Genomic DNA, 13,691 nt, shown 5'->3' on the forward strand with positions numbered 1-13,691 from the left:
GCTGCTTGAAGATCCTTGCAAATAATTGCAGCCTCCACCACTGGTGGTTTGAACTGGCCTCACTTCTGACATGGCCGTCAGGAGGTTAGACTAGATCTTTTGTGCAGAAAAAACCCTGCTTACTGAAAAGAACAACATTGATAGGGAGTAGAAAAAGAATAAAGTGTCAATTTACAAAGTGGCGTTTTCCCTGTATAACCAACAAATATTTAAAAAAAACCCTTGAATGTTTAATTCTAAGCTTACTGTGTTGTCTTTTTTATTCACAGGCATATTTTGAAAACGGTAATTCTGGGCCAGATGCTCTCCTTGTTTATCTGTGGGACTGCTGTTACAAGCCAGTACCTAGCAGAACAATACCAAGTGAATACTCCAATGTTTCAAAGTTTTATCAACTATTCTTTGCTTCTTCTAGTTTATACAACAATGCTTGCGTTTAGGACTGGTATGTGAAATATGGAATGGGAGATTCTGGTTCATCTTTTTTTTTTTTTTCTCTTCTATATTTTCTTTCCATATTTTGAAACTGAAGACCTCAGTAGTCTTCCTAGTTTCTTAAAACTGCTGAAATTCTTGCTTTGTAATAACACATGGTTAAATATGCATTTAATTTGTTGTCACTTCATAGATGCTTAAAGTTAAGTGCTCTTCTGTTTCAAGTCCTGTGTTTATTAGGGAAAACAGTCTTTGTTTTAACAAGCTTCTTTACCAGAGGCTATTTAATATTCCTTTTCTTATTAACTTACTCTTTAAACAGCTCTAGTCTTGTGTTTTTTTTCCTGATGTGGAAGAATTTCTGTGTTTTTCACCATTTCCATTGTCTTCTTCCAGGCTGCATTTCGCTGTTATAGTATCTTTCTTAAGTAGATGCAACCTACTTAAGAAATTGAACCTCTCAGTATTATTTACACTTGTAAAGCAAGATTCCTGTGCAACATTTGGTTGGAGAGAAACACATATTGATTACTGCTTTCTTCTAAACAGGCAGTGACAGTCTCTGGCAAATTTTAAAACAGAGGTGGTGGAAGTATATTTTTTTGGGACTGGCTGATGTTGAAGCCAATTACATGATTGTAAAAGCCTACCAATATACAACGCTCACCAGTGTGCAGGTAAGGACTGATCTTTCTTTTTGAACTGTTACTTTTATTGCAATTTTGGACCAGTTTCTCAAATGAGATTCATGGGACAGGCAGGGAAGCTATTTAGGCCTGAAAAAGCTATCCAATGTCTATTTTCTCTCTGCAGTCCAGGGAAGAGCATCCTGCATCATGAATAACATTTCCAGGAAGCGGAGAAAATTGGCTGGTATTACCCAATGCCAGCTCTTGAGTTGAACTCTAATTATTTTGATAGAAAGCACTTCTAAGAGTTTGCTGACAGCCACTCAGGTTTTTCTTGTGATGCAAAATAAAGATTTGTGACCAGCTAACACTCACACTTCACAGGCTCTTGCTGATGGGAGTGAGGTAGATCTTTTGCCTAGTATTAGAAGCTGTGGGAGGCATCGTGAGATGTCCCCCCATGCAGGAGGACATCCTGATACCTAGCTGGTGTTACTGACCATGCAGTGAGGGACAAGCCCTCTGGATTTTGGATGTGGCACTCTCTGGAAGAGATGGAGGAGAGGTCAGTGTGCCAGGCTCCTGAAGTGACAGTAGGTGCCCTCTGCAATGGCAGTGCTTGGTGCTTCATTGCTGCACTGGGATAAATCTTGTGTTCTGAAATGGCTCTACAAGCAGGAGAGCTAAAGCTGGCCTTTCTTTGTCACCCTACACAGACATAAGCTGCTGGAAGAGTTAGTGCCTTTCTCCTGCCTCCCAACTTCGTGCTCCTGAGCTTGCACAGCCAAACTCCTTGAGCAAACTGGCTCAGGATGCTGCGTAAAGTTAAAGTCTGCCTTTTGCTGGACTCCTGGCAAGCTGTGCCACACCCAGGTTAGCTCCACAGCTGCTGCTGGAGCAAGGGAGGGGATGGTGCAGAGGTAAGGAGGGAGTGTGTCTGGTGCTGTGTTAGCCTGTGCCTGCCCTTACCTGTGGTGGGTCTGTGGCTGGGGTCATGGCCTCACTTACCTGAATAATAAAAACCAAAGTACTGAATAGAATCGGCTGTTAGTTGGAAAAGTGTTCAGGTGTCAGTCTTTTACAGAGTCAGAGTAACGAGGGTTAATATTTAAAAGAATTGCCTGTAAAGCAATAAGCTCCTTCCTTTAGAGAACTGCAGTAACTTTTCTTTGCACTGCTAATGACCACTAACATGTGCCTATTGGATTATTTTTGTCACATTTCCCCTTCATACTTACATGTTACGACTCATTAGGCCTTCAGTTTTCTTAAAAATAATGCCTAAGAAATCAAAGCTTTAAGAGTGTCACGTTTTAGTCTTGGGATCAAATTGAGCAGCTAATTGAGACAGTTTTTGATCCTATACTTTACAACTGAAAAAGACAGGACTTTGATCCAAGTTCTCAGAAGTAGTAAAGCTATTCCCATGACTACTTTCACAGAAATTAAGAAAAAGGAGAGTAGGTTGTCCTGTCTGGTTGCCCAGCTCAAGCATTTGCTGAACCTTTTTCCCACACGGTAACCTTCAGACCAGTGCTTTGTTGTCGGTTCAGTAGTGGTGACTTTGTTGGAGCTGCCTGTTGCTGTAAGGTTTCTTGCACATTCTCTCAAGTCACCAGTTTCTGACCACTGTCAGAAATGAGATACAGGACACAAAAAAAAAGCCTGTGATATGCTCTAGTGGAAACAACCTGTCAGTAGCAAGCAGTTCTGCAGCTACATCAGAACCTTTGGTTCAGAGCACCAAGCCTGGTGTCCTGTCTGTCATAGTGGCTGTGAGTGGGTTCCCAGGGAGTATAAAAGCAGCACAGGAGTATATGGCACCTTCCCAAATACAGGATAATCCCTGCTAAAATGCTGGTTGGCTGGAGCCCCAGGAAACTTGCCTTCAAAGATAAGTGTTCTCAGCTCAGCAAGGAACTTCCATGTGTTGTCTCACACATGCTCACAAAAGCACAATTTATTTATTAAATAACATCATTGCATGGAAGAGGCTGGGAGATTTTTAAGGAGATAACATTGGGATGGCAGCTCTCATTTCTCTGTAAAAAAAGAAAAATATTGTGATCCACGGCTGGACTCTTTTTGTTCTGTGGCTGAGGCCATGGCAGGGAGACTTCTTGCTGCTGATGTGCTTCTGTCTTGGGGCAGGACTTAACTGTGCTGCTTTTTGACCACATCTTCCATAGCAATAAAACTAAGCAGCGTAGTTGTGGTTTCATGTTGTTAACATGTTAGTGGGGTACAATTAGCATTTGCTCTGTAGGTAATTTGAGTGGAGACATTTTGTAGGCAGCTATGGTCAATATCAGCTGACGGAAGAGTTAACCTCAGCAGGAGAGAATACAGGATGAGCCCCTGGGGTTCAACTGGAGGCTATCCTGGCTTTCTTGCTCACAAAGCTGTCTGGAGCTGACAATTATAACCAAACCAGTGACCTCCAACAGCCTATGATAATTTATTAACCATATATTAAAACATCTTTTAATAATTTACTTGCCCTACCTTTAAAACCTCCTATAAAGTGTGGCCAAAGCCTCTCCCGAGTGAAAACTCAAGTAATTTGTAAATCAAATCACCAGGTTATCTGTTTTTTCCCTTGTGAAAAGGCAGGCTAGAATTGATAAGATAAGAGTTTGCTGATGCTCTAATGGCAGTATCAATCAGTACTGCAGCACTGCTGTAAAGGTCTTAAAACATGAATAAATAAACTTTTTTATTTTATAGTTCCATTGACACAGTTCATTGAAATATTACATCTGCTTTGCACCTCTTTGATCTTGATCCTGCACAGAAGAGAGCATTTTCCACCAAAGAGCTCTGTAACATAGGAGATGAAGGGAAGGCAAGATACAGTATTTGGAAATCAGATTTCTTCTGTCTCTAATTGAGGGTAATTGTCCCCTAGAACAGATTACCAGCGTGTGTTCTTCATCATTTGGTGTCTGTGTATCCTGTCTGTAAGTGCTCTAACCAGGATGCTGTAGCTCAATGCCGTGTTACTGGTCTGAGTGCAGCAATTCCCCATCTGGTGTTACTGAAAGACCTTCTGGCTCATTATGTACTATTTCCTTACATCCTAATTAAGAAATTTTTTAAAGGGTTTTTTCTTCCACTCTTTCTGTTTGGTTTGAAAAACTGCTCGGAGGTGGGGAAGCTGCATGGTTAACATCTCAATTAACGAGGAAGTGCTTATTAGTGGAAGAGATGTCTATTGACAAGGGGGTAAACATTTTGCTTTCTAATGTCTGTAGTATTGTTGTTTGATAGTACTCAAAGCAGTCAGAGTTGGAGGAAGTGTTAGGAGGTTTTTCCTGACTTAGACTAAATAAAAGAAGGCCTGTGACTAGACAGACACTCACAGCATGGTGTTTTTTCAGTAGAGCAAGGTTGTACTGAAACCCATGGTATCATGTATGGGGACTCCTGTGGTTGTAATCATACAGCCAAGGCAAGGGCTCTTGCACTTTACAAACTGGACTAGCTGGAGACAATCCAAGGAGTGAAGACAAATAGATGGAGGGATTAGAGGCGCTGTTAGGATTTAATCTGTAATAACTCCCCGTTAAAGCTATGCTTTTAAGACTTTAATATGTATATTTAAGAGCAAGTAAAACCAGATACATCATGGAAGTCGTACAAGTGTGGTTCAAACCCTTGGGACAATGGCTGAGCTGGTGGAAGCCAGCACAGAGGAAGACTGCAGCGGTGCACTTAGGCAGATAGAGGTTGGCAATGAACGTTAAGGACAAAGGGCCCTTATCTTGATTGTAATGATTATGTCCCAGTCCTATTGACCTGGATCTAATACTTTGTAGGGATTTCAGGAGGCCAAGTTTTAAGGGCTGACATTTAAGAGCAATTTGTGGCTGCAGCAGAAGGCTGACTATATGTTCTACTGTAGACTGTTCCCTTGTTTATTTTCAAGGCACTCTAGTGAGACGGGTCAGAAAATACATCTTTTGTTTTGTTTTTCCTCCAGATAAATTCAGAAACAAAGTCTGTTTTGTTGAATTAAATATTAAAGCAGTTACGGTTAGCTCAATGATCTCAGTATGATTTGGTTATTCTAGAACATTATGCCTATCTTATGCTGCAGTGTATTTTTCTATATTAAGTACACAGCTAACTTGGTATTCTCTGTAATAAAGGAGAATGGGTAGAAGATGTGTTCATCTAATTGGAAGGCAAAGATATGTAGGATTTTAGGAATATACAGAGAGAGGATAATAAAGGCAGGCAAGAGAAGTCAGTGCCACTGACTGTCCTGGAGTGCAGACGTCCTTGAACCATGGCTGTTCAGCGTGCTCGGGGCAATGTTTGCAAACACATCTGAAATGCCTTGAAATGTCTGCTTCTGGGGCTGCTGGGAGTGGTGTACCTGCTTCTGACTAGTTGAGAGTCAGCTATAACAGAATAATGAAAACATGTTGGTGGCTTGTACATGCTTTTGTGAGAAGCTGGAAGATTGGGAAGGAGCTTTAGGAAGACTGTTCTTCTCTTCCTCCTACCAGTTTTCCAGTTTTGCACATGGCTTCCCATCGCCTTTTTTTTTCAGTAGGATTTAGTTGGGGGAATAAAAAATCAAACCCAAAACTGCAGGGTTGGATTCTTGTCCTAGTTACTTCACCGTAAGATCAGATTACTTGTATCCTTCAGTAGTTCCAGGTTTTTATTTTGTGTATGTGGAGCCTTAAATTCTAATTAAGGATTTGAGGAGGGGTGATAAGACAAGCTAGACAAAACCTGCTGGGGAGAAAAGGCAATGCAGGTGAACCACCTCCTTATACTGGTGTTGAGGGCAGCAATGTAGTTTCAGAGCAACATCTTCGCAGCTTCACAAGTGAAAGCTAGGATTGATTAGATACCTCATTAGAAGAGTTTCTAGATCAGTGCTTTCCTACCTGGAGAGAGTGGAGCCCTGCCCCAGCTCCTCCTGCACTTGCAAAATGCTTTTAATGGTAAAATGGGGTTCTGACCCCTCTTCTAAACAAATCCACTGGGGTTGCTTTAACATCTGGCAGTGACAGAAAGTAAGATCCTGTATGTCTGCTTTCAGGATAGTGCAATCCAGATTTGGGGGGAGTTTCTAATTCAAACCATTTGTCTGTACACACAGCTGCTGGACTGTTTTGGGATTCCTGTGCTGATGGCTTTGTCCTGGTTCATTCTCCACGCAAGATACAGGCTGATCCATTTTCTTGCTGTTGCCATCTGTTTGCTGGGTGTAGGAACAATGGTGGGTGCAGACATTTTGGCAGGGAGGCAGGACAGCGAAGGTAAGGAGTCCGTTACCGCGGGGGAGGGCGAAGAGCGGAGAGATGGCTCCCATGGTGGGCTAACTTGGAAAGGAGAAAGGGACAAATTCAGGGCAAGTGGATATAGTTTTACTTCAGAAGAAAAGAAGACAAGACATACTGCTATTTGTGTTTCTTGTCCAAGGAAGCAGTGGTTGAGGAGACACTGATTTTATGGAGAACTGTGGAATTTCTTTTGCTTGTAGGTCTGGATTGTTTCTTCCACACTAAATGAGAAACACTTGTGTTGAGCTTAAATTTTGCTGCTTTTTATCAGAACTGATGAAAGGACTCATTCTGGAAAGCATGTTGGCTTTTCTTAATCAAGTGAGATGGTCTTGCTGCCTCTCCCTGGAAACCTTGTCTTGCTTATACAGCAGCAGCCTACTGGCAGCCAGACGTCTCTGAGCAAAAATATCAAATAAAAGTACTCAACAGCACCTGACTCCTTGAAGTTATCTTTGGCAGCCCCAACAGAAATGGTCCATGAATCCCCAAGGCCCACAGGTCACAGCCTGTAAACCAGGGACATACTATGAGAGAGCAAGAGCAGACACAGGCAGGATGCTGGGGTTCCTGGGACCTCTGAGAGGGAGGCTGAGCTCTGGGGACCAGGATTGAGCTGGATGCAGATAAGGGTGGGTCTTATCTTCTCTATGACAGATGCCTAAATCAACCTGTATCCTAGCAGTCTTGCTTTGAATAAGAATTTTGAATTTTCAGAGCCAGAGGGTATGACGCAAGGGAAATTTCAGGGTGTTACCTTCATCAGGCAGCGTAGACATAAGCCTGTTCGGTGTTATTTTGGGGCTTTACTGTAGGTAAGACATCAAGAGAAATTGAGCTTTGGCTTTAATGCTACATGGTACAAATATCTCAGCCCTGAGGGAGAAAAATCTTTTCCTGAGACTTTAAGACAGTCATGCCTTATTCAGTGACTTGGGTATCCTTGCCACTGCTTAACCTTATATTTCAGATGTTTTCTTAGCGATTGCCAGCTGGCTCAGGGAAGGAAATTTAAAATCAATTCAAAGATGTAAACAACAGCAGTCCTCTTGCTATTTAGCTGATGGCAAATGACATTTACTTGCTGAGCGATTGTATCGCGGGGGCCCCACCCGCACGGTGTAAATAAAGCGCAGCGGGACACGTCATCCCCCCCGTCTGCAGCGCCTGCCTGAGGCCTGCCGCAAACCTGAGCCTCACTCCAGTCCCAGGGACAGCAAGAAACTGCTTTTACCAACACTGGGATCAGGCCTCACTGCAGAAGCAGGGGAAATATTTGGAAAGGTAGCGAGCGTCTCTAACTGGGGATTTTCTTAATTCCCTGCAGTGTCTAATGTCAGCATAAGTAAGAGTTGAACCAGACTGTATAGCGGAGGTTTGGCCAGGGTGAAGTTTAAATGCTGATTAAATGTACTTCCCAGACTTCAGGGTGAGGTGAGCAGGTAGGAGAGTCTGTGCTCAGACACCAAGCCACTCATCTGCACACAGAGGAGACATTTTCTTTCCCCTTACCCTGGAAGGTGCTAGGAAGATTGAGATGTTAGAGATAAATTTGCTTCTTTTTTTTAAGGAAAGTTTAAAAGTGTTTGCAGCATTACCCTTATTGTGGATTAATATTTCTGTACAGGTAGTGACGTGGTGATTGGAGATGTCTTAGTGCTTCTTGGTGCTTCTTTGTATGCCATTTCTAATGTGAGTGAGGAATACATTGTGAAAAATCTGAGCAGAGTGGAGTTTCTAGGAATGGTGGGCTTGTTTGGGACTATTATCAGCGGTCTACAGCTGTAAGGATCTAATATTTATTTTAAAACTAATTAAGACTATTCTACAGATGATTGTTTGTCTGCCATGAAATGATGTTGTTATTAAATTATTTCTTTATGTCTGCATTTGGCCTATATGGGAGTCCCTCCACTTAAATTTTATAGCTGCTAAGCATCTATTTTGTATCCATTTCATTCACCCTAAAGCTGAAATCCTGCAGTGGAACACTTATGATACTTGGCTAGATTTTTGGTTTTGTTGAACTCCATGAAGACACTCAGTATGCTGAGGACTGTTTGCACAAATGTATTTCTGCATTGGTTTTCTCTATGAAAAAGTTTTGGAAATAATTGTTAGCATGAGGTCTTCCATATTAAACTCCATTTTAAACTGAAGCCATGTATACTCTTACAGATAACCCTGTTAGAGTAACAGACCACATGCACTTAAGTCTGCCTAATGAATTTCATGTTCCTCATTTCTCATCATTATAGCTAATAATTTTCTCAAGTGGTATATCAAGTAAAACTGAATCTCTGAAGGATGAAGAAGCCTGGGGAGAAGGCATAAGAATTAAATAAAAGTGTTCTTGACTTTCAGGCACTTTAATTTTCCAGTTGTTTTTCGTGCTTGTTAGATGTTTGAGTTAGTGTTATTCAATAAATTTGCAAACTAAACTTAAGGGATTATAAATCAAAATGTTTCTTATATATTTTGGTAATTATCTATTTGAATATGATTTTTTTTTTTTTTTTTACTGTATTATATCTTTTCTCTCACTCTAGCGCCATTGTGGAACATAGGGACATAATGAAAATTCAATGGAACTGGAAAATTGGTATGTGTATGAGAAAATGATGTGGATTTTTACAGAGCACTGGAAAATGATAGTCATTTAGACTTCAAATGCTGGGGTTTTAATTTTCTTTGGAGGTTAAGCTGCAGGTATATTGTCAGTTATTTATATTATATTCTGCAAACTTTGCAGCTCAGCAAAGAGGTAAGGTTTGCAGGTTTGAACGTTAAAACCTTTGAGCTCAGGTTTTGCATTTTTTATGTCACATTAAATAATTTTTCAAAATAAAATAAGTGAAAATTAAACCTGTTTGAGGTACAGACGTGTTTGGTGTTGGAGCATCACAAGAACATCTTGTGTTGGAACATCACAAGAACATTTTTCTGTTGTCCTTCCTAAATGAAATACTGGAAAAATGGACTTTGTGATGCATTTTGACCTCAACAGAACTACATATTAGTAGGAAATGTGACTCTAAATTTCTGCAGTCAGCTCTTAAGTTAAGTAGGAATACAAGAACATTCTTGTATAGAAACAGTAATTTTTGCAATATTGGTTGGTCTTGGAAAAGAAGTATTTCTTCAGTGTTTTTTTAGGAGACCTTATCCTAAAATATAAAAACACGTAGTTTTAAAGCCTCTGAAGAATATCTGTGTTCTTTAAAATCATTATTGTGTACCTTAGGAGTAAATTGTCATCTTGTTTTACAGCATTGCTGTTCACAGTCTTTGCCCTCTGTATGTTTGGGCTCTACAGCTTCATGCCAGTAGTGATCAGAGTTACCAGTGCAACCTCGGTCAACCTGGGTATTCTGACTGCAGATCTCTACAGTCTGTTCATTGGGCTATTCCTCTTTTTCTATAAGGTAAGCACCTTAATTCTTTCACTGTAATGTTGGTTACATGCTGTTTTGCCAATGACCAGGCCCAACAAAAATGATAGCACCAGCAGGGAGATGAATCAATATGCAGACTGTATTGTAGACAGAAACGTTACTATATGAATGACCGCCGGGGGTACAAACAGGTCAACAAGCTCAGACATGATCGACGCCACCCCCAACGATCCCACAAAAGATGTGACTCGGCCCACAACAGGTGGTACAAACAGTGAGCTGAGGTTTCCCACAGTTGGTATGGGAAACAGCCAGACCAGCCAGTTAAATACATAAGAAAAAGGTGCCCACATGGCGACTCTCACCTGATCCGCCCGCATTCGCAAAGGCCTAAACAGACCAGGGCCCAGCTCCATGGAGAGTCAGGAGGTCTTCCCTGAACCAGGGAGCTCTGTGGAGTGCACTCCACAGACAGACACTCCTGACTCCTTGCCAGTGGTCCCAGCTTTTATCCCCAAGCAGACACCTGACCTTTGTCAACTCAGTGTGGGACCCCTGGGGCTCATTTCCCTTCTGGCTCTCCCTGCAGGGCCGGCCGCACCCTGGGGGGAAGCTATAAGGCAAACTCACCCCCTATTTATGAAGGGCTGTGGGAATCACCCATATGTCAGCCTTAATTTGGGGGCTCGGGGTTCAAACCCCAGCATTTCACATGCTTACTCCAAAGTTATAAATAAAACATAATCTTAAAAGTCCCTGAACAGTCATTTGCACTTTTAGGTTTCTACAGCTTGTATTGTTCATCGATGGCAGATGTCAATCAGGGAGGAGTCATACTTAGTTAATTACATAGCATTGCACCATTAGGCAGATGGTGATTTTCACAATTTCACACTTGATGGAATATGTTAAAGTTAATTAAGGGATAGTAAATAATTTCTCAAGGTGTTCAGTGGTAAAGTTCTTGCTGTAAGCCCTGTGTGGAACTGTATGTTACATTCAGTGCATCTCTCTGCGTGTCCAAAGAGAAGGTTTGAGTCTTCCCTGTCCTGAAAGGCATTGGGATCTGAGAGGAATGGTTTGGCTTGACTTCCAGAAATTAATGTTTTCTTTTAGAAATTTAATTTTTAGAAACTTAATCTGTTCATTACCAGCATCTTGAGTTAAGAGTCAAGCTCTCTCAGAGCTACTGCTAAGAAGAGACTAAAGGAAATGAAATAAATGCAGATAAGTATATTATTCTGTGTGCTCTCTGAAAGGCAGGTACTTTTACTGTGCTCTGAAATATTTTTGATAGTGTCTATTCAAGCTAAATGACAGTGCTAGAAAGATTTCATTCCAGCTTGTACTTTTCATACAGAATCATTTGTGGGAACCTAGCTCATTGCAGCAATTGGAGTAATTGAGTCCGTTGCTCGATGACTGGAAGGCCTTAGTAGGCAGCTTGTGAGCTTTGCTTAAGAACTTAATTTGTATTATTCCATGTGGTTGCTTTCTCTTCAGCATTATGGAGAGCCAGAAGCTTTTAGGTCAGATTTGCCTCTGAAAATGAAGGGCAATTTATTTTACAGCATGGAGCTCTGGTAATGGTAGGGTCTGACAGCAGCTAGATTTTCCTTTTTAAGAGTCTCCTTAGCTCAGCTTTCTTCCTTGTTTTGAGTTCCAAAATTTGCTCCAAGCCACAAAACATCACTTAGAAATGAGTGCAGGAATCAAAGTATACTTACATGCTAACACTTAAAAAAAAAAAAAGTCACTTCCAAACATGTAGTTTGGCACCCAGATAGCTTAACTCAAGAAGTGGTAATAAATTTATATTTGCAATACTAAAAAGGAAGACGTAAGAGCGAGCTTTGGAAGGGTTATAATAAACTTCTATTATTCAGAATTTTTAGCTTATTTTGGAGAGAGTTTTTTCTGAGAGTCCATGATCTCATAGTTGCTAGCTATGAGGTATTCTGGTACCAAAAAGGAAAAATTAATTAGGGAAGACTGGGATTATATTATGAGAGAATTTCAGCTATTTATTAAAATAGGAACTTGAATCTGTGGTTAGAATCAATGAATTATCAAAAAGGGGAGCAATAATATTGCCATATCTTTAGTAAAAAGAGGATCTGAGCTAGCTTAGGAATCAAGAGCTGGTTTTGACACAGCTTTTAACACAAGACTTAGCAGTAGGAAATTTTTTTGACAAGTTAACCATATAGGTTCTTTACCTGTGATGCAGAGAAACCAGACAAGACATTTTGTGGGTTAAAAAGCACCCTGGACACAGGAGTCTACAAACAAAACTGCAAGAAAACTCTGTATTCCCTGTTGAGAGGTGATCCTTCACAGCAGGCCACTGAAGTCTTGTCTGGGCTGCAGAGCAGAGGGAGCTGTGGGGGGCTCTGAGTTGCTGTCCTCTGAGCCTGCTCTGGAACATTAGCAGCACAAATGTACAGTGGCTACAGCAGAGGCTGGGCCCAGGAACTGTTGAGGTTTTCACTTCTGCACAGTCTTCAGCTAATGCACTCAACTTTACAGCCCCAACCAAGTCTGTTTAAGGTGAAATGTGAATCCTGCGTAACTGTTCTGGTGAGCTTTTTTTTTTTTCCCCTTCTTTTGCAACATAATGAATCTTTGCAGTGCTTGTTCCTAATGAGCTCATGATACCTGTAATCCCTCAAGAGTTATTAAAAATGTCTCCAAATGCTTTTGCAGTGTAAACTCCTATGGAAGGGAATATACTGCAAATACAGTCACTAGATGGAGTTACAGTCCTCCAGTAACATTTAAAGTATTTTATAGGCCTGATCTTGAGCATGGGGATATAAGCTGCACAGGTACAAATTAAATCAGTGTCTGAAGCAGTGATATTGTTGCAATATTTGAAATGAAAAATAAAAAAAAAAAACACAGGAGAAGACCACTGAGCCCTCCCCAAAAACGAAAAGAAGGAAAAGAAAAGAAAAGAAAGGAAAGGAAAGGAGAAGAGAAGTGGGATGTAGGATGCCCTATGTCCTTCATCCTGCTGTTTGGCAGTGTAGTTTGGCAAAGGCAATAAGGAGGATTTTAACAAATCTGCGGAAAAAGTGTTCCTGGCTGTGGACAGCTTGAACACTTTGTATTATTGAATCAGATGTTACAAGGTAAGCATTTATTTTTCTCTCAAGGTGAATGAATCTCAGCAGTTGTGGGACTTCTAACAGGCAAGTGAACGATAGTGAATAAGATGCCTGATGTACCTCAGCAGTTTGTACTCCTACCTCACAGCCCTCTTAAGAGAGCACAAATGCCAGTTTTATAGAAGGAGACCTAGTGTCCCTCTCTTCAAGGACTTGGTGGGTGTAGAGAGACAGTAGTATTTATCTAGCCCTGCAGATGGTTAAGAGCTCTGCAGAGAACCAGCTGCTCTGGTGACTTGCAGTAGAATGGGGAGATTAAGCTCTTGGTAGGACCTGAAATCTTTGCTTGTGCTGAAACTCTGTTAGGGTACAGTGTTTCAGCATTCACGTGGGTAAACAGCTACCCTTTGGTATCGCCCCATTTACAGCCATTTGTTCTCTCTGAGACCTAAGGAGACTCCGTGTCCAACAGTGTTGGGGGTGAGATGCAGAGGAAGCCAGCCAGCAGCCTGAGTCTGTCAGTGAATGGAGCTGTTCAGTTTTGATTTTCAGACCTGAATATAGACTATCATGGGGATAACCCTCATTAAAATAATTTTTAAAAGGAAAGGTAGCTTTCATATTCTAAACTGAGGCAGCATTAACCTGTTTTTACATCCGACAAAATGCATCTCTTTCTTCCCTCTGCCAGTTTTCAGGTCTTTATATCCTGTCCTTCGTTATCATCATGGTGGGCTTCATCCTGTACTGCTGGGTGCCCACGCGGGCGGCGGAGCCCAGCGCCGTGCCGCAGCCCCACCCCGCCGGCCGGGACAACGC

The 13,691-nt window shown here is 41.4% G+C and overlaps 1 protein-coding gene across 1 annotated transcript; it reads left to right on the plus strand.

Annotated features, from left to right (window-relative positions):
- Positions 1 to 269: 269 nt before the first annotated feature.
- SLC35F2 (solute carrier family 35, member F2) lies at positions 270 to 13,683 on the plus strand (the record flags this gene model as incomplete). The annotated part of the gene is made up of 7 exons (XM_008936658.1): positions 270 to 445; positions 985 to 1,112; positions 6,184 to 6,343; positions 7,995 to 8,151; positions 8,917 to 8,969; positions 9,638 to 9,792; positions 13,564 to 13,683. Coding segments are annotated over 7 exons (949 nt in total), but the record flags the coding sequence as incomplete, so codon positions are not given.
- Positions 13,684 to 13,691: the final 8 nt, after the last annotated feature.

The sequence above is a fragment of the Merops nubicus genome, unplaced genomic scaffold (assembly GCF_000691845.1).
Source record: "Merops nubicus isolate BGI_N331 unplaced genomic scaffold, ASM69184v1 scaffold25403, whole genome shotgun sequence".
NCBI lineage: Eukaryota > Metazoa > Chordata > Aves > Coraciiformes > Meropidae > Merops > Merops nubicus.